Raw genomic sequence first — 26,806 nt, forward strand, 5'->3', positions numbered from 1 at the left:
GTATATTTAAAAAAAGTGAAAATTTAATAACTATTTTAAATTCAAAAGTGTACACTGTAAACTTGCAGGAAATATTGAAAATTGGAATTTAAAAAAATTGAAAATTTGAAGCCTGAATCAAAAACTGTTAACCTAAAACTGTCACCAAATGAAAATGTTTAGTTGTAACAGCTGATTTTGTTTTTTCCTTTCTGTTCCTCTTTGCTTTCAGACTTTTTACTTTCGAGTTGATCTTAATTTTAGGTGGGGGCGGGGCTTTGAGCCCATTGAATGTCGTTACATAACAGACATCTGGTTATAGAGGTATGGTGACATCATTTCAGCTCCAAAAGTTTACAATATGTCATTTTGAGCTTAAAATTGTTTTTGAAGTTGTATTTATTTCTTTTTTTTAAAGTAAAATCAGGTTTTTCATTTGTTGATCCTGATTTATGTTCCATAGACTCTTTTCACGTGACGCCACACATCGCCGGTCGAGTGCAGAGTCGCTTCCGGTGCCTGTTGTTCAGAATGGCTGAGATGACAGCTGAGCACTGTTTAAAGCAGTTTTACGTAAACAATAAAAGGTAACCTAACCAATTGTAACTGAAATTTGTACAATATGTATTGTATAAATGTCCTAACTGATGTTCCCCTCTTAGATCGTTCACAAATCAGAGTACAAATGTCAGTAGCGCTTCCTGCTTGCAGCCTGAGCGCAGCAGCAGTTCAGCAGGATATTCATAAAATAAAAATTGTACATTTTTCTGTTGAAATTGGTAAGGTTAACTTCTATTATTTATGTAAAATTGGGTTAAACAGCGTTCAGTTCTTTGGTTTCCCGGTCTAAATTCATTAAGCTGAAGTTGGGAATCACGCTCACGTCTCTGTCACTATTTTGTCTGACGTCACCGTGAAAAGGGTCTATTAGGGTAAATTTAGGGTAATTTAAAGAAATATGCTATAACTTCAACTGTGATAGAATTCATGTTTGTTTTTTTCTACAGAGAGCTGCAAAATTTGTCAGAATATTCTGAAATATTCTCGTACAACAGGTGACAAGCTGACCCCGATGGAGAAGTTTATCTCCTCGGGGGAGCAGCTTACTTGGCATAGGCCTTCTCCAGCAGGGCACTCCAGAATTCATTTCTCTCCGCTGACTTGGTGAAGACCAGCTGGTTGTTGAAGGTCGGGACGCGGTCGTCGACGACGACATCGACCCAGTCGCCATACCTCCAGAACTGAAGGAGGAGGAACCAGAGAACATGTGAGAAAAAGAAGACTTCACCCAAAGACCCAGTTCTGGTTCTAGATGCAACCAGAACTGGATTTAACCCTTTAACTTGAACGTCAATCTGACTCGAGACACACCCCCAACTCTGTAGTATCCAGTCGAATCAACTTGAAATCAGCTGGATCAAATTTCTCCCAAAAAATCTTTTAATATTTTTCACAAAACACTGAAATTAATTATTTGCTGATAATAAGTGGCTGGCAATTACTGTCACAAAAATACTTTAATCGTGATTAATGGCTATTCATTTTTTCCAGATTTGCAATTAATTCGTTAATTTTTTAAATTGATTCCTGGCCCTAAAGAAAATATATTTTTATGGAGAGTAAAATATTGAAAGTTATTTAAGATTTAGGTTGATTTATTCTGAAATAATATTCCTGCCTGATTTAGAAATGTAAAAATTGTTAAAAATGTATTTTTAGAATCTTTAATAAATGTTTATCCTGTTCGGCCCGCGGCCTACAGTGTTTTTTTGGATTTTGGCCCCTGTCCGATTGAGACCACTGCTTTAGATCCTTAACCCTTTAACACCTAAGCCTAAAAAATTCCACCTCAACTTTTCTGCTATTTTTGACTATGAAAGGATCAGAGAATCTTCAACAAATGTGTGATTTTGCCCCGTTTCCCAGAAGACAATGAATTTTCAATATCCGTCATCATTTTACATTTTTTTCTATTTCATAATAGTGTTGTAGCAATTTAAAAAAAAAAACACCAAATTGAAATGTGATTTTTAGAGTTTTGGTGAGAAAAACAGTGCAAATAAACATGAACAAGTATTGATTGTTAAAATTTGTCCAGTATCAAACTATTTACAACAAAATTTCTGTATCTTTCTCTCTAAATGTGCAAAAAACAATTCATAAAATGTAAAATATCAACCGACGTATTTGGTCATAGATGGCAGTTCTGTCCTCTTTGACTCCTCAAAGGCCTTGGTGATGCTCCCAATCACAGTCATACGTGTGAGATTTACGTAATGACACAATACTGACAAGATTTCTCAGCTTTCAGAAACTGTTGGTATTTTTCAAATAGAGCAAACCGTTTAGGAATTACCGTAATTCAAAGAGTGCTAGTGCGAATGTGTCATGAGCGACACGTTCGGTATTAAAGAATAAACTGTAGAAATTACATTTAATCGCTGAAGTTATTAAAAACAGTACTTTTTGTCGCAAAAATTAGCTCCCAGCGCTGGAACTATCATGTTAATGGTTTAAAAGTTACAGTATGTTCAAGATTTTGTGTTTAAGCGTCACCGGCGACGCCTCAGGTGTTAAAGGGTTCATCAAAAGCCAAACGCGGCTCTCTCTTCAGCAGCAATAAAAAATTTTACATTTTGAAAAATTGCATTTTCTTTAGTAACTTAAAAGTTTTAAATATAAGAAATTAATGAATCAAGTAAAACTGTTTTTGGATGGACAATAAATCAATGTGTAACTGAATCAGAAATAGGTCATGTCAGCGTTTATTAAACTTGTTTTCATTGAACCTCAGCTGCTGTCTGTCCAACATTAGTTTGAATGAACATGAGATCAAACCCAAAGGTCACTCATGTGTGCTTTGGAACATCACATCCTGTGAGAGGCGTGGGTCTGACCTGGAAGTGGAAGATGCCGGCGTAGCTCTCGGAAAAGCTCTGCTCCTGAGGAACCACTCGGAACAGCAGCTTCTCGTTCAGCGTGAGGCAGGCGATGGCGGCCAGCAGCCAGCAGTCACCTGAGCACACAGAGCGCCTTCACGTCATAAACATCTACGCCTGATCTGAAACATTCAGATCGGAAAATTTCAGGAAAAACATCAGCTGGTTTAGTCTGTGTTTGTGAGGAGGAGAAATGTTTGCTGACAGCGGCGTTTTCTGAGCGTCCAGATGAGGGAAAGCACACCAGGAACAATGTCGTTTTTTTTTTTTTGTGTTGGGGTCGGGGGCAAGGCCTGCCAGCACCTTTGTCCCTGTCCTCTTTATTTGCTTCCCCAACAAAACAATGAGAAGTGCTGCTGGTTGGATTCCTTTCCTAAAGAGTAAGTATAATACGTGCAGGTCGGGGCCGGGGGTGCTGCTCCACCACTTTAGCTCCAAACACAAGAAAGAGTTCCTTCACTACACAGACAAGAGTGGAAAAGCATCGATTACCCAGATCTCCCTGGCAGATGTCAGTCCTGCTGGCCCCCCCGACTATGAACTGGGGGTTGTCACAGATTTCCTGCCAGAAACAGAGATAAGAGGCCGGCTTCAGACTGAGACACAGAGAACTCCTCCAGCAAAACGTCACACTGCAGAACAAAGTTCTACTCTCTCATTGAGGCACAGGTAACACCTCACCTGTGAGAAACATGATTAATGACTCATTTTGAGTCCCTCTTTTTAACCCCCTCCCCTAGCAGATCCACACCAACCCCCCCCCCGAACCGCCCTCCTACCTTTGGCCTCTTCCAGACGATGTTCTTGACCTTGTTGGACTTGTGGCCAAGCTCCTTGAAGCCCAGAGACTCGACGGTGGCGGGGAAGGAGTCGTCCTCGAACAGGCCCTTCCTCTGCAGGCACTCCTGCCTCAAGGTGCTGAAGTCCTGACCGTTGAAGCGGAGGGGCTTGGTGACGGAGCCTTCACCGTCCCTCCGTTCCCGTTCCCGGATCAGCCGGTCGCAGAAAAAGCCCGACGGTGAGTATGGCATCTCTTCTCAGCAGGCTTTTTTTTAAATTTTGAGCAACAGGCCACGGACACTCGTACTGAAGTCTTACAGGCCAAAAGACTCTGGCATAAATCCAAACAGCTGGTATGTGATTGGCTCCTTCCTGGCGTGACGCCCCCTCCTCTTCGTCACTGAGCAGATGCAAACACTCATGCATTCACCTCAGCCATTCATGTGCACAAACATGCACAGGAAATCACACATCACATAGATGTCCGTTCGTTGCCCTCCCATTGGCTGGGGCCAACAATGTCCCCTACATGCCTGGCCGCGGGTGCCATCATTGTTGGGGGATACAAAGCTAGCTGTGGCAGTGGCCTGCAAAGGGGGCTGGCAGAGGCCCTGCCTCAGCAGAAGGCATTCAAGCCCTTTAAACCTATTCTTCATGGAGCTCAGCGTCCAGCACTCTCAGCAGAACCACAGCCTGGGCTGGGGAGAGGGACGCGTCCTTTTTTACACATCTGTGAGCGCCAGAGACTCCCCGCTGGGGAGCTGCAGCTCAGCTGGGACACTGATTTATCAATAAAGACCGGACATTTTTTCAATAGATCCAGATAATCAAAGATGGTCTTTAACTCTTTAACTGCCTGGTCAACCAAACATTTAAAAAACATGTTTTTAAAACACTGACTTTGTGTATTACTTCCAAAGGTACGGAGGCCCTAAAGAGAAATTCAAGAAAAAAAAATGAAGTAATTTCTTTCCTAAAAATTGAAATGAAAAAAAAGAATTCTGGTTAGTAATGCACCAGTTACGAGTAAGTAACTGGTGCATCACTTAGTAACCAGAACATTTTCTTGTTAATTCAATTTTTAGAAAACAAAAAAAAAAAACAAAACACAGTTACTTTCTAGAGTGCACCAGTTAAAAATCAGATTTTCTTTTACTACTTTAACTTTTACAAAAACAAGTTCTAATAAGTAACCAGAAGTTTTTTTTTTTAACTTAAATTCTTTTACGGAGCCCCTAAGTATTTTTAGAAAAAACTTTTTTTTCACTTACATTTTTTCTTTTTTATGTTACTTTAAGAGCTCCATTCCAAGGCAATAAGCAGCAGAAAAAAAATACCTTTTTTTGGTGTTTATTTATTTATTTTGGGTAGTTTAAGGGTTAAAGGAAGGGATCAGTCCTGTAACTCTCAAACTGAAGGGGAAAAATGTGACATTCAGACATGGAGTTTTCAGTCCTCCAATGTTTTTGAATCGTCACACTTGTCGCATGCACCTGTACGGTATTGACCCATATGGGTTTGTGCGTCATCTGGGCTTGCTTGTAGAGGTTTGTAGAGAGGTGCGGCTGCATCTTCAGGGGAGCACAGGTGTGTCTTGCAGTGTCCTTGAGGCTTGTAGGTCGACCTCTTGAAAATGGAACATACGATAGTCGTGCGAGTGGTACAGGCGTTGTGAATTATTTGTAAGGATAATATAAGTTATACACACTTTTGTCTCACAAGTGATGTTATTTTACAGTGCAAATATGCCAGACTTTAGTTGTAAAGTGCGAATGCTGGCTCCTTACTGACTACATGCTGCATGCATGGGGTGTGCAGGTGATAGTATTTCTTTGATTACTAAAAGTCAAGCACAAGGAATGTGCACTTCTCACTTAAACATTTATGAACACATTTTTGGACAAACATAAAGTGGTGGTGGAAAAGTGGTGGAAACGCATTTGTTATCAAATACAAATTCTGTCTGACAGAATCATCACTTCCGTGATTTCAGCAACAATACTCCAACAGAAAATCAAGCCTTTATAGATGATCCAAAAGGCTACTGCAGTCTTCTTCTGCGCCCATCAGGACACATCACTATCTAGTCTTTTGACTTTTTATTCTTATATTTTTCTGCCAATGAGAACAACAACTTTAAATGTGGTGCAGTGACCCAATCATGGGTAATATCTTCTCTGCTTTGTTGGAGTTTCCTGTAGTGAGTGTGTAAGATGGACAACCCTGAAAGAGGAGTGTGAGATTCAACACTTTATTTAAACTCTGAGCCACACAGTTAATGCAGAGGGAAACGTGAACAAATCTCAGATAAGACTTTCCAGTGAGGACAGGAAGATAAATCTGTCTTCTGTTGGAATAAAACTTGGCTGATCTGGATGAAGCTGGCAACCATGTAAAGGAGACATGGAAAATACATGGAGTGTAAAGATAAAGGGAGAGTACATGAAACTAACGATCTGTTGTACTCTGAGTGTTTCAGGAAGAGGCGAGTGAGTTGAGAGAACAAAGTCACGCAGGAATGAAGAGTCAGTCGTCCAAAAGTAGTAAAGAATCTGTGAACATTTGTAATTTGTGATAGTGATGTTTTGTCCAGAACAAAAAGAGATCCAGTGACTATCAATCCAGGGTAGGCCAAAGAGGGAAGAGGTGTGTCCAACTCCACAGTCTGGTCAGACCAACAACAGAAAAAAATGAAGACAGAAAATGAGGTCAAAACAACAAAGACTTGACTTGAAAACCTGACAAGAGGAAGCAGCACTGCCGTTCACGGAAAAGTTCAGGACACACCAGAGCAATCAGAGGATGGGAATGAAAGCCATGACATTTACCGTATATTCCTGAGTATGAGTCGACATTTTTTTTCATAGTTTAGCCAGCGACTTATTCTCAGAAGCGACTTATTTGTGTTTTTTAGACATAAATAGGCTCATATATTTGTTATTTTCCCAATAAACACCAGTTGTCCTTTAGCAGTTACTCCCACTAACAACCACTTGAGGGCGCTAAATCTGACTATTTGCTACTGAGAGTGGCAGCAGAAGTGTAGTCCAAAAATAACATGAAAGAGAATCTGATTGTTTTCCTCTTAAACTTTGATATTTTTCTTATGCATATCAAAAGATTAGTGTCTGTTTTTTTATGTATTATAGTTTTAGTTTTTTAGTTTTTTTAAATGGGCTTGGTGGATTGGTTCTGAAACGTCAAACTTTTCTCACCAAAAGTGCGAATTATACTCTAGATCAGGGGTGTCAAACTCAATCGTACAAGGGGCCAAGATCCAAAACACAGGATAAACATTTAATGAACACTCTAAAACTACATTTTTAAAAATTTAAAAATGTAACTTTCTAACATAATTATGAAATAGATTTATAAAATTACCTGCGATAAAGCTAGTGTGAATGCTGTAAACTGAATTTGGCCGATGATGATGCTAGTGCTGATAGCTGAAAATGCTAAAAGTGACAGTTAAAAATGTTGAAGATGATAGCTGAAATCACTGAAGCTGATAACCAGCTAGAATATTGGCTAAATGCCAAGTTAACCTAAAAAACAAAAAAAAAACTTAGGTTGGACATGTAGCTGAAAAAAATAGCTAAACTTCAAAATAGCCTTAAAAATCGGAAAAAGCATAAATTAGCAAACTAGTTGGTGTGTAAATATTAGCCTAATTCCAAAAGAGCCTAAAAAACTTTTAAAAAGCCTAAATTAGCCAAAACAGCTAGCACGTAGCTGAAATATTAGCTAAACTCCAAAATGACAAAAAAATCTAAGTGAATACCAAAATAGTCCAAAAAGCTATCAGAATGCCAATTTTTAAAACTTTATAACCTTAACTTTTCAAGATAATTTTGAATAATAAAAAAATAGGAATATTTTTCCAGACTAAGTCGACTTAAACCTTAAATAACTTTCAATATTTTACTTCCCATAAAAAATATATTATGTCAAAATTCTAAAAGTTAGAAATGAGTGCAAGATAACATCGGGCCATTAATAACAATAATAATCATAAAAAAAGATCTAGAGGGCCTGATTTAATTACCCGGAGGGCCGGATCCTATCACCAATCAGACGTGAGCTTGTTGGAAGTTTACACATCTAACATTTAAAAGTGGGTCACATGAAATGGGTCAAACGTTTTGTATGTTTGACATGACACCACATGCTTTTATTTCTTTACATTTAGATTATTGTAATTCACTTAACTGTTTTAATAAAAGTTCTAGAAAATGTCAGCAAGTTGTGCAAAACTGCAGCAATCCAATTAATGGGAACACATAACTCCATTACTGTCTTCTTTATAATGGCTCCCAGTTAAACTTGGAATTTAATTTAAAATTTTACTTCTAGTGTTCAAAGCCTTGCATGAACAAACCCCTTTGCACATGGCTGACCTTTGAATCCCCTACTCTACTCTACTGTCCGGTCCCTGAGGGTCTCAAACCAAAATCTGTTATAAATTCCAAAAACCCGCCATAAAACCTCGTCTTTCCTCGTCTTTGGAACAACCTCCTTTTGCCAGTACGACAGTCGAGTGTTTTAAAAGTCAAATCAACGTGCTTTTATTCAGAAGAGCTTTTAGTTAATCTATTTTTGTTTTTTATTGTGTTTTACCTTGCTTTTACTGTTTTTGTCAGTAATATGTGTATGACTGGATGTTTTTACTTTTGGGAATCGCTTTGTGATTTTTATCTGGGAAAGGTGCAATACAAATAAACATTTACTTACTTACTTCAACATTCTCCTTACGTAGAAACAATCATTTAACAGATGTGGATCTCCCAGTCTACAGTTACAAAGAGCTTCAGGTTGTTGACTGTCAGCACATTGTGGGACTCCACATACTCAAAGGAAGCCGGGCTGTCGTCTTCACCTTCACAGAGAAAAAAAGTGATGAGAATTCTTCAGACACAACCTGACCTCAAAGCAGGTGCAGCCCAGGACAAGGATCAGTTGAGTAACATCTTGTGTTAAACCAGAATCCCAGTAGGATCAGAACAGAGCTGGGTGTTGTCAGATGCAACATGTGGTGGAAACGATTTTTTTCCCTCTCTCTGACCCTTTCACAACACAGTGAGGAGTATTCCGTCTGCAGGAGCATGGGCTTGGGCCAACAGAGGGAGTGGTGCTGGTGGCACGGGCTCACCTGGTATGTATACAGTCACAGAAGACGGCTGCTTCTTCACCCCCAGAATGGTGACAGATTGCACCACCGTCTCACAGTGGAAGGACCCCTCTCTGCTGGCAGCCCTGAGAGGGGCACAAGTTTACAGATCAGCCTCTTCAAACCACTGACTGTATATGAGAACTGGACAGACAGACCTCCCCTAGGAAGTACCTGCTGGTTCCAAGAAGCTAAAATCCTATAAACTTCAATCTATTTCTCAGAAAAAAACATTCTTATCCAATACCTTTTTTTATACATTGACGTCCGCAACATTTTCTATGGGTAACATCACACTCATTCAGTCCAGTTCACATATACAGTCAATGGTTGAAGTGAGGAGGAGGGGGTGCACTCACCTGCACAGCAGGCATCCTGCCTGCATGGTGAACCTGCGCAGGCTGAAGGCCTTCCTGTCCCGGTAGCAGAAGGAGTGACCGTCGTCCACGTACAGCTCGCCCTCGGCTTCACCCTGCACAGAAACACTCGCGTTTTGATCCTACTGTCACATTTAGATCGTTTCATTCAGAAATGAGACATGAAGAAACCAAGGAGCCCAGCTCTCTGCAGACCTGCTTCCTTCGAGATGCTGCAACAACAAACAAATTAAATCATTGACTCCTGCTGTGCCACTAAACTAAAATAGAAAATTTGATTTCCTGTTTCACTAAAACCAGATCACAACAAACAAACGGTTAGCATTTTTAAGAACTGAGCTGCTTTGCTGCAGCTGTAGAACTTTAAATCATCTGAAATTAAGCTTTTTTTTGCTAATGTTATTTCTGATTTCACATCAAAGTTGTTTATTTTGAGCACTTTTGGCTGTAAACAACGCATTTGAATGTATGAATGCAGTTCCTTCACCATTTACCACTTTATGCTCTGCACCGTTCCGTTTTAGCCGAAATCATCAAGCTTTAACTCCAACATTTGTCATGAATTCACAACAGATTTTAGCAAAGGCTGAGATCCTTGTTTGACTTTTAAACTGTCTTTCTTAAATTTAGAGTATAAAAATCACAAAGTGAATAAAATTAGTACAGGATAACGATGACAAGTGAATCATTCACAAGTCAACAATTAAAACAATCATTCTGAAGTGCCAAAATGCTCACTTTCTCTGATTTTCTCCAATGTGGTTGATTAAAAAAAACATGAAAAATCCTCAGAAAAAGTTTTCACTTATTCTGAATTGAAATCCCTAATTTCTATTGCAGGCCTGATATGTAAATTACCAGTACATAAAAAAATTTGACTCAATGCAAAAACATATGAAAGATCACAATGAGAGTTAAGAAAGCAAAACACATTTAAAAAAAGAACATTATAGTTTAGAAAAAAAAAAAAAAACATTCCAGAAATATTTCGGAAAACAAAAGTAATTTCCAGGAATCAAAAATAAAACATTAAAAAATAAACCAGAATAGGAAAGAATAAGTTTATAGGACATCACTGACTGAGTTTTGAAGAAGAGGGAAAGAAGACAGACGTTTATGGGGTCAGGAATGATCAACCAGATTGTAAAAATTCAAAACTTAAAAGTACATATTGTAAATTAAAAAAAAGTAAATATGTAAATTTGAAAACTTGAATAAAAAAAAAACTACAATCTAAAACTGTTGCCAAATGAAAAATAATACTTTTGTTTATTCGTTTCACTCAATCTCCTATTTCAGTCCTTAATTTACAGGGTGTCTACATTTCAAGACATCCAAATGTGATAAACCCCAACTTTGACCATTTACTGTATATAGAGAATTGGACTGAGTGACCCCGCCCCCCCATGTGACAAACAGGAGGTACCCGCTGGTCCCAAAAACCCCAAATCCCATAGACTTCTACCGAGAAATAAATAGCTATTACTCATTCTATTTGTCAGAATAACCATTCTTGCTCTGCAACATCTTTTTGTTTCTGTTAATTCTATTTTTGATATATTTTTGTTGCAACACAAGTTTCAAGGTATAAACTGACCAATCAGATGCTTCAATAAAAGTACGTGGCCTCGTGTGGAACATTCAAAGTGGTTGACAGATTCTCCTGAGCTCACTTTTAGTAGAAGGGGCGTGGCCTTCTGACATGCTCACCACTGATTGGAGAGAGTGGTTGCTATGGAAATGTAGACTCAGACCAACACGGACAAATCACTGCTTACTGAGGACCTCTGGTTTCAACATGGCGACAGTCATATTGGGGCTGTGGTGAATGAATTGACTTCATTTGGTACAACTAATTTTCCATGGATGACATCTCACTCGAGTCCACAGTCCAGTTCTCTATTTACAGTCAATGGCTCTGATCTTTTGTTGCTGTGTTTTTACCTGAGAGTCTAGGGCTACAGTGATGTCCAGAGGCAGCAGCTGGAAGTCAGCGGTACAGGTCCCAGACCCCACTGACCTACAGACCACAGAGCCCCCGCGCTGGAACACCGGGACCTTCTCAGAGCCAGCAGAGCAGCAGAAATCAAAAGTCTGGACATGAAGCCGGCGCGTAAGCTGATGCAACAATACTGACAGACTCCAGAATGACTGGCAGACGCAGAGTCCCGCCTCCTCCGTACACCTTTTTGGAGTGAATGTCATACCAGACCTGAAACAAACAAACCTCTACCTGTCACTGACCCAGAAGAACACAAGTTCAATATAACGTCACTGAGGCGTTGGTTCACCTCTTCAGGTCCAGGAAGGGAGACTTGGACCTCCTGAATGCCTGGTTCTGTCACTGGACAGGCAAGCAAAGCTCCACCTACATGACAGAAAAAACACTTTAAAACAACAGAGGGATCATTCCAGGACACACGTGTGTGAAGCATTAAATACTTGGGCCGGGTATCAGTTATAGTTTCCATAAGCGATTTGATTCACAAGAGCCTGAATACATTTAATTCCTATTTTTTTCGATTCTTTAATTCTTCAATTTAATTTGAAGTTTGAACCCTTATACATTTTTTCAAAAATATATTCATAATCTACTATATAATTTGAATATATTAACTTGATACAGTTCAGGGTTGCACGGTGGTGCAGTGGTTAGCGCTCTTGCCTCACAGCGAGAAGGCCCCGGTTCGACTCCCGGCTGGGACCTTTCTGTGTGGAGTTTGCATGTTCTCCCCGTGCATGCGTGGGTTTTCACCGGGGACTCTGGCTTCCTCCCACCGTCCAAAAACATGCTTCATAGGTTAATTGGTGACTCTAAATGGTCCCTAGGAGTGAATGTGAGAGTGAATGGGTGTGTGATTGGGGCCCTGAGACAGACTGGAGACCTGTCCAGGGTGTACCCCGCCTTCGCCCTTCAGTAGGATAGGCTCCGGCACCCCCGCGACCCCGAAAGGGACGAAGTGGTCAAGAAGATGGATGGATGATACAGTTCACAAAATGTAAAATGTATTAGTGAAATAATTAGATTGTTACCAGCATACAGTGTTACATGATTTCTCTAAAGGTTCTAACAAAAATGTTCAGATTATTTACATTGTAAACATTGTTCTGCTTTTCCTGGAGGGCATTTCAGTTTGGCCACTAGGAGGCGATCACGCTTTAAAAATACACCTACAGACAGTATAAGGAAAAAAAAACGATGTTTTAGACCACAAATAGTTACTTTAAAAAAATATTTACTTCAATAATTTTGAGAATTATTACCTGTGAGTTTATAAAGATATTCATTTGGTCAGTCATCTATATTTTGGTCAACTGAGCGTTAGCATTAGCCGACCTGTAGGAAATTCTATTAAACGTTAGCATCATTAAAACAGACTAAAACAAAAATTATAGCGATTAATCGCAATTAATTCTTTCCAGGTTTGTGATTAATTAGTTAATTTTTTTTAATCGATTCACGGCTCTAAAAAAATATATGGTTGGAGTGGAACTTTAAAGAAGATTCCTCACCGATCATGTAGCAGTCATCTACAGTGAAGGTGCTCTCCTCCGTTGGGAACTCCACCCACAGAGGTCTGTATCAAAAAAACAATAATTTTCTCCTGGTTTTGGTTCATCTAAGGAATGAACCTCTGTCAGCATCACTCACCTGACTGGAGGTAAGCCACAGGTGTGAGCGTGGTGGAACAGAGTGTACCAGAATGGCAGAAGACGGTACCTGAGAGCACAGGAGTGGGTCTGAGAGGGTTCAGGTGACAGTGTCCTGAAGTCTGGGCACCTTCACTTATTAAGTTTATAATAATCCCACCTCTCCTGGGTTACGGAGCGAATGACTGCGGTGACTTCTTCACCAAAGAGCCAGGGTTCCCGGCGCTTCGTCTCCTTGGCAGAGTGTCCGCGGAAAAATGGCTGCAGGGCCGCCGCCTGGTACCAGCGTACCAACAACTCCGGCTCAGGGTCCTGAACAAACCCCCCCACATCCGCTAGAATGTGGGCAGACAACCAAAACATCAGGATAACGTTGGACCATGGCTTCTGAGTAAACGTCAGTGCAGCTTCTTGCCTCCACAAAACGCCACACCAGCCAGGCTCAAGGACAAAACCATTGGAATGGAAATCTTCAAGTACTCCCAGGTAGCTACGTTGTCACCTGTCCAGACGGCTCCTGCAAAACACAGAAAGTCAACAAAAACACACAAAAGAGAGCGGCTTCTGACATTTCCATCTTACCAAATCTCTGCGAGCCGGCAAAGAAAGAGCGGGAGAGGACAAACGGCCGCTCTGCGCCCCCAGAGCGAGTGATCAGACCCTCCACTGTGGCCATGTGCTGTGTCGGGACAACAAGAAGATCCTTCAAAAGCTGTGATTGCCCACACACTGGGAATTCCACATGACCTGTACTCTAATCCAGAGCTGACAAATCCTGGAGATCTTCCACCCTGCCTGTTTTCCAGTTCTCTCTTAACTGCTTTTGGCTGGGTAACAGACTCAGGTGTGTCTTTATCTGACTGAATACACCTGATCAGGTCATCAGGAGCAAGAAGTGCAGGGAGAGTTGGAAAACAGGCAGGATGATAGATCTCCTGGCCCAGGATTGGGCAGACCTGCTGATCTATTCTGATCATTTTTTAAAGCATTTTTCATTAGATAAAACTTTATGAAAATTTCCCAAAATAAAAGCATGTCCAGATACAAACGTCATAATCAGATCACATCTAAAAAACTTAAAAGAAATAAACCAGAGGAACTGTGCGTCAGTACATTGGTCCCTCGCATATTTGCATTTCTTTATTCGCTGTTTCATGTATTTGTAGATTTTTTTTTCCAGTCACGTGACTCCTCCGGTCCATCACAAAAACTCAGACAACACAAGACACCTGGCTATTCCCAGGAGGGGAGCGCAGTTGAAGAACACACCACCCAGTCCGCTACGCACACATACACACAAGCGCACACACAGAGAGCCTACATGGAGAAATGGCATCAGCAGACTCAGAAATGGCTCCAAGATATACTGATAATCACTGAGGATAATTATCATTGGGAGCAGGTATTTATTATGGATGAAACCATGAAATTTTGGATAGAGATTTTCTCTCACACTTTACTGCTGAAGGAGGAAGCACACGCTTTTTTAAGGTACAGAGACAGAGTGACTTCATTAAAAGTTCTATTGCTCAGGATGAGTCTATTGTTCCCAAAAAAGAAAAAAAAATCTTTATGTTAAGCAATACTCCAATGTTCTTTAATAAATGTTTTACAAAGGATGATCAGAAGTGTTTCTGATTAGTATGGATCGGTAACGGACATTCTTCATCCGTGGGGGCTGGGGGATTGATACAGAGACAAGGATTATCCGTGTTTGCAGATTCAGAGGTCTCCGGTCCCTCTACCACAAATAAGGGGGGGACACTGTACTGCATTCAAAACATGACTACAAAGTATTTATGTTTACATTCTATAGATAAGAACTGAAGAACAGCCAAATGACAACAAAGCCCAACAATGTCTAAAAAAACTACTCTTTAATTTAGATTATATATATACATTTCTATTTAATTAATTATTATTCCATCAAAACATAAGGACTTGAGGCCTTGAAACTTAGGAAATAAAACTAGTTTAGATAAATCAAACATTTATAATAGATTATAATAGATCTAAAATGAATCCTAAAAGAATTGTAATGAGGAAACTTTGAAAGCAAACATTCAAAGGAGCTGCTGCCTCCACCCCTACCTGGTAAAACCCATACAAATTGTGCAGGTCTCGGTGCTCCCAGCCACCATGATGCACTGCGTCCTTGGGCATGGTCTGCTCCGGACCATCAAAGACTGACGGCTCGTTCATGTCGTTCCACACGAACAGAGACGTAGTAGATCCCTGCAGGAGAAGCTGACCTTCAGAACACTGAGCTCCTGTCTGCTGCATCCAGGAGGAAGTGTTTCCCATCCTCACCTTGTATTTCTTCAGGCTGAAGCATCTCGAGTACCAGGCCCGAGTTTGTGGGCTACTGAAATCCAGGTAGGACGACTCACCTGGAAGAGAAGGTTTTGGGTCAGAAGATGAACACTCCTAGCAGAGATTGGACTCACTAAGCAGAGGATGTTTTCCCACCAGGCCAGCAGGAGCCCTGGTAGACCTGGCCCTCCCTGTCCTTGATGAAATGCCCCCCGTTTTTAGCGTCCTTGTACAGAGACCAGAGGGGGTCAACCTTGATGTGGGGGTCGCTGATCACCACCATCTGAAAAGTGTGAAGAAACAACGAGTAAGGAAAGTTGAAACTCTGATAAGGCCTCGCTCATGCTGCTGACCTTCCTCCCCCTCGTCTCCAGGTGGCGCTGCAGGCCCACTGGGTCAGGAAATAGTTTGTGGTCCCAGGTGAAGTATTTCTTCATGTTGGTATGCTCGATGTCCAGCCAGATGACGTCGTAGGGGATCTGGTGGAGGTCGAAGCCCGCATCGACAGCCTTCACGTCTGCCTCATCCTGGTAATTCCAGCGGCTCTGGTGGTATCCCAGGGCAAATAGGGGGGGCAGCGCCTGGTACCCTGACACGGAGAGAAAACCCTCGTTCCGCTGTTTGTCTTCAATGTAAGGTACTTCTCTGCTGAACTCCTACCTGTCAGCTCAGCATACTGCTTGAAGATCTGGCGTGGGCCGGGCCCGAGAAGAACCGTGCAGTCGATCACGCCACTCTCTGACAGCCAGTGGACGTTAGTGTGTGGGGGGGTCCGCCTCCTCTTCACCGGGGGGGCTTCCTGTTGATGCAGGAGAGATTGGAGAAGGCAAGAGGGATATCAGCCTGAAATCTGCTGAATGGAGATGTCAAAACTTGATTTTATTTTGTCTTTGTGGACCAAACTCACAACCTGAATACCGTATTTTCCGGACTATAAGTTGCTCTGGAGTATAAGTCGCGGGAGCCAAAAAATCCATAATGAAGAAGAAAAAAACATTTATAATTAACTCGGGAGCACAAGTCGCACTTTTAAGAGAAAAGTCTAACATTTTATGAACAAATTCAACAAGCCCGACGTAACGTTGCATTTGACACCAAACGCGATTCAAATTCCGATTCAGAGTCCGCTGCCTCTTTTCACGTGTGTCAAATTTGATGCTCAATGTTTCTCCAAAATGTGATCATAAACTAGATGCTCCCATTGGATGTGGAGAAGCTATCTTTTAGCCTTATCGCTACATGATAGAGGCTTTGACTGTATTTCTCGCTTAAAATACACGGAAGATATGGATGATGCGAGGTTATCTCTTTTGATGAACTCTACAAAAGCATCTATATCACGTCTCCATGTCTGGGTTTTCAGTCTTTTTCTTGTTCCTACGGCGATGGTTACCTTCTAGCCTGCAGGAGCTGCATCTGAATGACTGTTTTTAGCTGCTCTTCTGTCTGTTTATAACCCAGTTTGATGGCTTGCTGTCCCGCATTAGTCCAAGGAGAGAAAAATCAAAATAATAATAATAATTTTTTGATGCAAATAAGAAAAACATCAAAACATCCATGAGGAGAATTAGATTCTCAGCCATGTTTGTTTTGAACAGAACTTTTTCTTCTGCGTGTCTGTCAGCAGCAAATACTGACACACAAACCTACACCGCCCTCTAGTGGTTGTTAGTGGGAAACAACCGCTAAAAGGCAACCAGTTGTTTGTCGCAGAAATAACTGAGCCTATTTATGTCTAAATAAATTGCAAATAAATTGCTCCTGAGTATAAGTCGCACCCCTGGTCAATATATAAAAAAAATGCAACTTATAGTCCAGAAAATACGGTAGTTTCACTGCAGGACATTGAACCAAAGCTGACACCTGCTGCCCCAAACTCCTATCAGAGAACTCCAACTACCTGAAGGTCGGTGGAAGAATACTCCAAGTGGACATAAGTCTCTGAAGCGTTCAGCCAAAACACACCAAGAGTCCTGTCTGCTTTGTGGGCTAGCACCAGTGGGACAGAGCCGTACAGGCCAAGCCGGCTGTGCAAATCATAGGCGAACACGTCCAGGTTATAGAGCCGGTATGGTTCTTCACCTCTGTGGGTCAGAACACACAGATGCTGATGAGTCTCACACAGTGGACGACTAGATGGTGATGAATATAAAGTGAACGAACCGGGTTTCTCTGAGCTGTAAGCTGTCTGCGTGTTCAGGGAGACCAAAGACGTGGTTGAAACCATGGAGTCGGAGGTCCGCACCGACACTGCTGGGACCTGGGCGGGCACGGCACATTCAGTGTAAAGCTTCTGAACATGTTTCATTCATTCCTCAACAGGCTAGACATATAAAATAACAAGAACATCAGTGCTGCAAAATTTTACTGCTAAGATAAAGTATTTCCATCTTCCAGAACTCAAAGCATTTTAAACAATGACGTACTAGACAAACACAAAGTGTAGTTTTAAAATAATTATTTCATTTATTAATCTTCTTCAAACTCGCTAGTCTTCAGGGGCGGACTTACCATTAGGCAAAGGCAATTGCCTGGGCCCCAAGCTGAACATTTAGATAAAAATGAACAAAAGAATTTCCACATGCATTATTGTTTAACTCTGCCATGAAAAACCCAAATCAGGGAAATGATTGCTCATGTGAACATGTTTTGTCCTCCCCCATCCCTGTGTAGACATGGACTACTCCATCAATACCAAGTTAGATAGATGCTGCTGGGCTCTAGACTAAAATTTTTCACTGGTTGCACCGGTGCGAGTAACTTTTTTTCTTAGGTGCACCAGTTACTAAAGTTTTGTGCACCGATCTTCTCAACCTCTTTGCATTTAACAGCACTTTTACATGATACCTTTCCTTTTTATTTGCTATCAATATCTGCATTAAGACTTGAAAAGGATAAATTTACAAACTGGTAAACATAGAGCTCTTTATTTATAACAGAGTTCTACAATACTGATAAACTACGACATTCATTATATAGTATATAAAAATTAATAAAAATGTGCGGTTTGAAAAAGCTTAAATTCGTGACAGCAAGTGAAATGAGTGGAACCCAAGTCTCCCTGCTCTGCTCCATTCTGATGCATCCACTTACAGACAAATAGATCCACGAACGTCTATTTTCCTGGTCTTGGAATCTGGATCAAAACTGTACGACTGCATAGCTCTGATATTGCTCACCATCTTTGTTGCACTGTAATGTTAGCTTGGGGTCTGTAAGCTAGTGAAAGAGCAAATAAACAAAGATTTCATGAGATATCAGTGTGAGGTTTTAGAATGTTGTCTAAAAACGTAATAAAATAAATAATAATGAAAAGACAACTTTAAAACGCTTTGAAAATGCTTCACAGAGATGAAACTTCAACTAAAAAAAAACGTTTCGTGATCAGTACAGAGCCATTCATTTTAATTTTTTTAAATTTACTTTTGTTTTTTGAAACTTTTTCATTTTTTAGAATTGTTTTGGTTTGTGGATTTTTTTTATTTCTAAAACTTGATGTTTTTTTATTGACTGATGTTATTCACACGTATTTAAGTGTGACCAGCATAGAAAGTGAAGGAAATTCAAATTGGCCACACGTAATATGTGCAGCCAAGATCGCATTTGAGCATTGCCCGCACGCATTCTAAGTGTGTCCAAGGCTGGATTTTGTTGTTGGCCGCACGTATTCAAAATTAAACTTAAAATTAAAGAGCCCATTAACTGTCATGCTCCTAAATGTGTAAATGTGTTCTCCATATTTGACCCATTCCCTGGTGGAGCCGTGAGCTGCAGAGACAGCCACATTCAGGAACAATTTGCTTGTTTAACCCAAACCGTAACCACAATCCCAACCTTAACCCTTTACTCTGGGTCTGTGCGACTGAGAAAAAAGCTTAGAACTGGCCACACGCTTTTCAAAAATTACGTGCGAATAGGCACTTTCTATTTTATTATTTGATTTTCGTTTTTGTCATTGAGATCTTTATAATGTTTTACGTTGATGGATTTGTTTATGTGACTTGACCTTCAGGGCCACCGTAGTTAACCCTAAAGCACCAATAATGTTGAAGTGAATAACTGTTTTTTTGGCTTGCCAACAATCTTCTACCGTTCACAATATCACCGTGAATCATCTGATTCTGACACAGGAAAAAAAGGTGTTTTTTCTGTCTTGCTTTGCTCCAATATACACAAAATTACTAACGTAGAGCGCTCAAGATAAGAGCGCTGCGGTACAGAGCAGCTTTTCTCCACGGCAGTACATTTGATTTCTTGACATTGACGATGCCAAAAAGTGGACTGGTAAAGTTATAGAAAAGATTACTATGATATTTGTAGAGGGCCCCCATGTTACTGTTCGCCTGAAACCCCCAACTACTAGGTCAGCCACTGCCCGTCTTCATGTAAAATGTACCCCCCCATGATAAATGAACAATTAACTGTCATCAACCGTCCTTTCTTTTAGTTTTTCCTCACACATTATAGACCCTGTGATAAAAAAAATGTGTTTTTGGTGTTTTTAACAATTCTTGTGGCGTTTTGCTGATGATGGAGGACAAAGAACATTAAGCTTAAAACTGCAATTCGGAGTAGATATTTTTTCAAATTGTTGTGAATCAGAAGAAGACAAAAAAATGCTGCATTTATTATTTCAAAAATGTGCTGGGCGGGCTACAAGCTCCTGAGTCATATTCACTGTTTAAGGCATTAACAAGCAAAAAGACAACATATGACAAAAAAAAGAAGCAACACATATTTTCTGCTTTGGGTTGGTTATGTGAGCTGGTTTAAACTTGTTTTAACTAGCGTCAAACTTCCGGTTGGACCTGATGGACTCCACCATTTTCACCTTATTTTTGTGTCCTTTGTAAGTCCTTTTTCCTCACAAAGCCAACAGCTGAGGGAAAAAAGAGCTGGAAAGCTCCCTGTCCCGCTGTTGTGGGGGGTGGAGTCATAATAACCTACTATTATTTGGTCACATTGTTTGGGGGCCAAAATCTGCTTCTGTAGTCTGAATTTGCTTGTTATGTTAAAGTAAAAAGCCAATTTTTTCATATTTATGGACCAAATTAATAATGCTGAAGGTTGGTCCTCTAACTGCTTTACTTCAGAAAACAAAGAATATAAAAATATAAAGTAGCGCATTACAATTCTGAGTCAGTATTTTTTCTTAAATAAGGGATTGACTAATCAGTAAAGCATTGTAGATTGGATGTGACTTGCTCAACACTGGCTCCAAACAAGGCTGTTACCTCGGGTTATGACAAAATGAAGCTAATTCAGTCGCCATTTTTCTGCTGTACGGATATCGCCAGATTTGACCATTTTAGGACCAGACGACGTTAGCAAGAAGTAATTAGCGCGAAAATCTGTCAAACAAATGCTTTGAACGTTTGAAGTGGGGCCGGTGGACATGGTCTTATTGCATCTGTCTGCTTTATAAGCATTTCATTGTACACCTTATATCTTATTATTTTATTTGATTCTTCATGTTTTTATCTCCTTTTTTCACAGCACTTTGGGGTCTGTATGGGCAATTTAGGTGCTTTACAAATAAAGCTTATTATTTGGACGCATCTGATTGGTCAGTTTAAAACTTGAATAACTTGCAATAAAGAAAAAATATCATAAAAAAAAAATGGTTTAGCAAGAACAAGTTAAAAAGAAACACCATGCAAGAATGGTTATTCTGACAGACAGATTGACTGAGAAACAACTGTATTTCTTAATGGAAGTCTATGAGACTTTCTATTTGGAACACGAGAGAGGAAAGGCAGGTACTGCAGATCTGAAGTCTTCTTCTTTTGATAAATGAAGACCTTTGAAAACTGCACTTTGTGTGACATGAGGCTTCTCGAGGCAAAGTCATGAAGCGCACAAACCGTTGGCTTTGACATCCACAAACTCCTTGAAGGTCTCCTTCCATGAGCCGGTCTGCTCCTCCTGAAGCTGCAGCAAACAACGAGGAGGCTTACAGCTCAGACTGCACTTAGGATTCAACAGCACAGACTGATGATTGTAGGCAGTTTTCTCACCTCGCTTCCGTGTGATAAGATCCGCACAGAAAACATACAGAGGAGACATGTTTAAGTGAAGGCTTTTGTGAGGAATCGTGCATCACTGGGAACGCGGGCCTCACCTGGGGGGATGCTGGAGACTTTCAAACCGCAGTTTGTCTTCATAGTTGAAAGTAACCATCACCTTCTGCTCACACAGGATCTCCAGCCGGAAAGGGATACGCCAAACTCGCACATGGTGGCTTCTTGAAGACCAAGAAAGGATGACAAAGTCTTCCGTCTGCTCCTCCACCCTGAGCCTGCCGGAAAACCAAAGAAAACATAAAGCGTTCAAACAGAAAGAATCTGGCCAGAATCTGGAATAAGGGAGAGGGTCTCACGGTTCACTCCGCTGCTCCCCGACTATCACGTCTGGGACTCGGTATCGAGGCTTAATGGGCTGAACTTCATCAATGAGAATCCTCACAAAATCCGATTGGTGGGCTGATAGAGACAGCAGCAGTCTGGCCTGAGAAGACAGGTCAGACTCAGAAAAAAAACGTTCAGCCTTCATTCCTCGTCATTGTCTGTGCCGAGGTCAGAGGAGGCGATAGCATGATTCCCTATCTTTGCTGATTCTTATACATTAGCTTTATTTACAAAAACCTACTGATTCAACTAAAGCATTTATGACGTATTTAAAGAGATAACTTTGAAGCTTTATGTATGATCTAAATATTTTTAAATTAAAACATTGTATTTATTCACAATGTGATTTTAATATTATGTTTTGTTGTATGATTACTATATATATAATATCCATACTCAACAGTTTGTCACATGTATTTGCAAAATTGCTTATTAATTAAATATAAATAGGTCAAAAAATGCAAATAAATCGAGCAATAACTGACTAGCCTGTGTTTACACCATTGACTGTGTATGAAAAGTGGACCGAGTGACTCCTCCCCCTGGCATTCCAAACTCACTGGCTCCAAGGAGCCAAAATCTCATTGGCTGTGTCCTAACTCCCCCCCCCACTCACTAGTGGACTATACAATGCGTTTGCCATTTTGTAGTGATGTCCGAATCTATTTATTCCAAAATTGAGTGCCCTAAAAATTTCCCAGAAGTCATTGCAAAAACTAGTGTGTATCAATGGTTACTACATTGGTGGATATAGACCACAATGCACTGCGGACGAACAACTTTTGTGAAAAAAAAACATGTTTAAATGTGAATTTTTAATAGGCCATCCACATTTTCATCATCACAGTGGAGTCACAAATAGTCTGAAATGTTCATTTTGATAAGATTGCATCGATGCATCAATGCTCACCAGATTACCAAATACAGACCAGAATGCATTTCGATCGAACAATTTCGAACAAAAAAACATGGTTAAATGTAAATTTTGAAGAAACCATCCTCATTTTCACCATCAGAACAGTGTCATAAATAAACGTGAAATGCTCGTATTGACTCAATTTTCACTTTGTGAAATCGATGACATCATATCTGCGTTTAGCAATCCGAAAGGAAAAGTGGTGAGCATCGTGTCCGAATTGCTTTTAAAATCAAGGGTACAACATTCCCGTACTATATAGGTTTTTAGTAGTTAGGGATTAGGGAGGGAATTCGGACATAACCATAGACTTCTAAATAAAAATAAACTGTTATTACTCAATCATTTTATTTGTCAGAATAATCATTCTTGCTCTGTTACCTTTTTTTTTTTTACATGTTTTTGATAATCCTAATCCTAAACCAACCAATCAGGTGCCTTAATAAAAGCATATGGTTTCACGTCGAACATTTGAAACAATTGATTGACAGATTTTGGCAATGTACAAATACCCTCCCTAAAATAAACCTATACAGTATGGGACTATCTAGAGCCCTGGATTTTATAGCAATTTGGTCACCATGCTCACTACTACTTTTTGTGACCAACGATTTCACAAAGTAAAAACCTCCTGAATACGAGTATTTTACGAAGACTATTTAGGAATCCATAGATGAAAATTCTGATGGTTTATTAAAAAATTAACTATAACTGTTTTCACGAAAAATGTTTAAACGCAGCGCACTATATTCACCAATCTAGTGACTTGCAGTGACTTCTGGGAAATTTCTAGGGCAATAGATTCTGGAATCATGGTTTTGGACAGCTCTACAAAATGACTAACGCACTATATTGAAGGAATTCGGAAACCACTCACATATAGCCTGCTCTTAAGTGATAGGGGTATGAATTGCCAAAGAAACAACCACTCAAACTGACTCAGAACAATCACCGCTTACTGACGACGCCAGGCTACAACATGGTGGCATCCATATTGCAAAAAAATGGCGACTAAGGCGACTTAATTTTGTTGAAACTGGAAGTAATTCATTTTTTATGGGTGATGTCAACTTCTCATATACGGTCAAAGGTTTATACAACTGTCTCTTTAATTCTGTCACAAGGTGATGCTAACATAGCATCATTTGTAGATGATACCAACCTTTGTAACGGCTTGCAGTAGTTCAAACCGAGCTCCACCCTCTGTGAGCACCAGCGTGTCCAAAAGGACTTGATGGGTAAATTTGGGACCCTGAATCTGTCGCCTCAAACAAAACAAAATAAATTCACTCTTAATTTAAATACAGTTTACAAAATGTTTGATTGTATGAAAACAAGAAATGATTATGCATTATTACCCAGTCAGCAAGGCCAAGTGGGCCCAATATGGTTTTAAAGTGGGCAGAAAATGTAGGCCCTGAATAGGTTTGTCCGTAGTTTCCGTGGTGGTCCACCTGTGTTTGCCCACATTGACTTAAGTGGTCACTTAGTCAGTTGGCTCGTTATAATAGCCAGCCGCCCGGTGGACAGGGTAGTGTGCTAGCGAGCTCCATTGTATCAAGCTAGCGAGCTCCATTGTAGCAAGCTCTGCGGTATCGAGCAAGCAAGCTACTTTGTAGCGAGCTCCGCTGTAGCGAGTTAGCGAGCTCAGTTGTAGCGAGCTACCCACTGAGCGCCCATTTAAGCCTAGGTGGGCAAACACAGGTTGAGCCACCACAGAAGCTGCGGACAAATCGGGGCCCAAATTTTCAGCCCACTTTTGAGCCATATGGGACCCATTTGGTCTCTCTGGAAAAGGTACATGATCATTAAATGCTCAGCTACCTGTAGAATGCAACATCGTCACTTTTCTTGAACTTCTCTTTCCCTTCATCGTTGGGAACAACGCTGAGAAAATAAATGGTAAAAACCTCATTTATGAACTGAGAAACTTTTTTTTTTGCTTCAAACTAGTAAACATGCATGAAAATATACATTAATAAAGCTAAAGACAACTTTTTTCTTTTTTACTAATCAGGTGAAATTCAAAGATCTCCATCATTTTGTCTGTTTTAACTGTTCTGGTATCGACTATAATTCCATTTGGATAATTTAGCAGAAATTAGGCTCTTTTACTTTTACTCTGATTTCTAGGGCTGGGTATCGGTTATAATCTCTGGAAACAATTCGATTCGACTCACAAGAGCCTAAATCGATTCGATCCCGATTTTTTTTTATTCTTCAATTCAATTAAATTTTAAGTTTACACATTTAGACACATTTGTTTCGAAATACATTAATAATTTACTATATAATTTGAATAATAAATAAATAAAGTAAATAAAGATGTAATGTTTAGGTCGACCGACCGTTAGCATTAACCATAATATGGAAAATTCTATTAAACGTTAGCATCAAGCTATCAGACTTTAGCTTTCTGTGCTAAATAGATTATTGATCTATTAAGCTTAAATCGATTAAATTTTTTTTTCAATCCAGTCCTGGTGATTATGGGGACATTAACACTTTAATTAGGGGACTTAAAATGAAGTAATTTCTTTTTTCATTTAACCCTCTAAAAATATAGATTTTTTTGGGAGGGCTAACATTTAGCATTATACAAATGTAATTAATTTAGTATTTGCCTAATTAGGTTAAGAAAAATATTGAAATATTGTAGCTGGAGTATTATTGTGTAGCATTTTCCTTTAAAGCGATTTATAACTGCAAGCCTGCTTTTAGCTTATTATTATTTTCGCTAGATCTTTTCAAATGATTTGGCATTAATCAAGAAACATGAATGTGTACTCAACTCAACCGTATTACTTTTGGTTTTTCTACATGATTTTATATTTTTTTATTTCACAAGAATCGTCGTTTTCCTATTTTATTTTCCCGCCTGTACGTCTGCCACATAAGGTCAAAGGTCAACAACAGTCTGACAGGAATGTCGTGAAGCAGCGTCTTCACCGTTATACCTGGTGACAGACTCGGTCTTTGCAGTCATTTCAGGCGATCACGGGGAAGCAGCTGCCGGTATCAGTCGGCGGATTTCTTTCACGCTTTTAATAGGTTTTACAAAGATTTTAGTGCAAACTGCACGTGCTAGATAAGGTTTAGGTCGTTTTCTTCGTGTCTTTAGAGGATTGATCTTCTTCTTTTGGGTAATGGCGGCTGGCATACAACTTATAGGTGCATGTCCGCCGCCTACTGGTATGGAATGGTATTTAAAAAAGCAATTGTATTAGTTGTTCTTTTCCCTATTACATCTTCCTAATAATATTCATCTTCCTCAAATATGAAATAATAATGTATAGTGCAGAGCGTTTTTCAAAAATAAAAACAAAAGCAATAAGTTACAGTTTATTTTTTTAAAAACTACCTTTTCAAAAATTACGTTTTTGAACTTGCCTTTTTTGCTTTCATTGTTTGACCATTTTGCCATATCGCATTAACTTATGCAAAAGTTGTTCAAAATTAAATTTAAAGTTTGACCACCTTTTTATGATTAAGAAAAGTCCTCAAAAACAGAAACAATTCTTTCATAAAGTTCTGATCCGTGCTTTTATGAACCAGCCCAAAATTATCCCTTGTCTGAAGTTGGATTGTTTTTCCAGTTTTATAACTTTTATCATTTCCAGCATCGGTCCAAAATACATTTGTACAGAAATCGACAGCAAATTAAAAGTGGATTTTGTGAGCCATAACATGTATAAGAAAGAATAAATAAATAAAATGAAAATATTGTTTGAAAATAAATGAATAATTAAAAATAAGTCTATGAACCGAGCTCCACCGCTTGATTCATTGATAAAAATGTCCTCAAAGTGCATAACTCCTACAATTGTGGCACGCTGTACTAGAAAAATAATTGGTTATTTTGTGAATTGAGAATTAATGTTGAATCTGTTAAAACACTTAAACGATTCTCAAAACCCCCAGATTTTGTTTTACTGAACGCAATATAATAATAATAATAATAAAAATTAATACAATAACAAGTCATTAATCTCCCAATTTATATTCTTCCTGTCAATGTGTCTCAATTGTTTGTATTTCAACAAAGAACTTCCCGAATATTGACACGTGTGTTAATGTTTTACAATGTTAAAAAGATATGGCCTTTGCCGCCACCTTGTGGATAAAACAGGTATTACATCATTTTTAGGATTTTCTTTATTTTAAAGATCTCGTTCGAACAAATTAATTATTTTGTGGGAACGTTTTAATTATATCGTGGGAACGAGTTAATAATCCGTGGGAACGAAATGCTAACGAGGGAACGAAATAATATTTGT

At 39.6% G+C, this 26,806-nt stretch overlaps 2 protein-coding genes across 4 annotated transcripts in view; both read right to left on the reverse strand.

Annotated features, from left to right (window-relative positions):
* Window positions 1–4,956, reverse strand: part of capn3a (calpain 3a, (p94)) — a 17,207-nt gene extending 12,251 nt beyond the window's left edge. The window contains exons 1-4 of one of the 2 annotated variants that reach the window (XM_024268957.2): window positions 3,698–4,956; window positions 3,411–3,480; window positions 2,877–2,995; window positions 1,087–1,220 (exon numbers count right to left, since the gene is read on the reverse strand). In XM_024268957.2, the coding sequence (XP_024124725.1) occupies window positions 1,087–1,220; window positions 2,877–2,995; window positions 3,411–3,480; window positions 3,698–3,949 (575 nt within the window). In that variant the 5' untranslated portion in view covers window positions 3,950–4,956. The remainder of the gene's footprint in view (window positions 1–1,086; window positions 1,221–2,876; window positions 2,996–3,410; window positions 3,481–3,697) is intronic. The other variant, XM_024268966.2, reaches the window with a different exon arrangement.
* A 976-nt stretch (window positions 4,957–5,932) lies between these two features.
* On the reverse strand, window positions 5,933–25,681 carry ganc (glucosidase, alpha; neutral C). 2 transcript variants are annotated; one of them, XM_024276023.2, is made up of 26 exons: window positions 25,487–25,681; window positions 24,354–24,416; window positions 23,692–23,794; window positions 21,586–21,713; window positions 21,328–21,504; window positions 21,224–21,227; window positions 21,071–21,137; window positions 17,370–17,466; window positions 17,107–17,290; window positions 15,867–16,005; window positions 15,560–15,795; window positions 15,363–15,489; window positions 15,204–15,283; window positions 14,985–15,128; window positions 13,476–13,572; window positions 13,309–13,410; window positions 13,054–13,228; window positions 12,895–12,963; window positions 12,756–12,820; window positions 11,534–11,610; window positions 11,380–11,454; window positions 11,187–11,300; window positions 9,225–9,337; window positions 8,848–8,951; window positions 8,434–8,574; window positions 5,933–6,363 (listed from the first exon to the last, which is right to left on the reverse strand). In XM_024276023.2, the coding sequence occupies exons 1-25, from the start codon at window positions 25,513–25,515 to the stop codon at window positions 8,465–8,467; spliced, it is 2,679 nt and encodes an 892-aa protein (XP_024131791.1). In that variant the 5' UTR covers window positions 25,516–25,681; the 3' UTR covers window positions 5,933–6,363; window positions 8,434–8,464. The 2 variants fall into 2 exon arrangements, with proteins under 2 accessions (XP_024131791.1, XP_024131798.1); XM_024276030.2 differs by having other exon boundaries at window positions 8,430–8,574.
* Window positions 25,682–26,806: the final 1,125 nt, after the last annotated feature.

Source organism: Oryzias melastigma, linkage group LG22 (genome assembly GCF_002922805.2).
Source record: "Oryzias melastigma strain HK-1 linkage group LG22, ASM292280v2, whole genome shotgun sequence".
Classification (NCBI taxonomy): domain Eukaryota; kingdom Metazoa; phylum Chordata; class Actinopteri; order Beloniformes; family Adrianichthyidae; genus Oryzias; species Oryzias melastigma.

Excerpts from the sequence above, each read along its gene's own strand:
- ganc (XM_024276023.2), bottom strand. The coding sequence starts at position 25,515 with ATGACTGCAAAGACCGAGTCTGTCACCAG. Across the intron at positions 24,417-25,486 it reads AAGACCGAGTCTGTCACCAG|CGTTGTTCCCAACGATGAAG; the intron begins GTATAACGGTGA and ends TTATTTTCTCAG. Across the intron at positions 15,796-15,866 it reads GCAGTATGCTGAGCTGACAG|GGTACCAGGCGCTGCCCCCC; the intron begins GTAGGAGTTCAG and ends TCTCCGTGTCAG.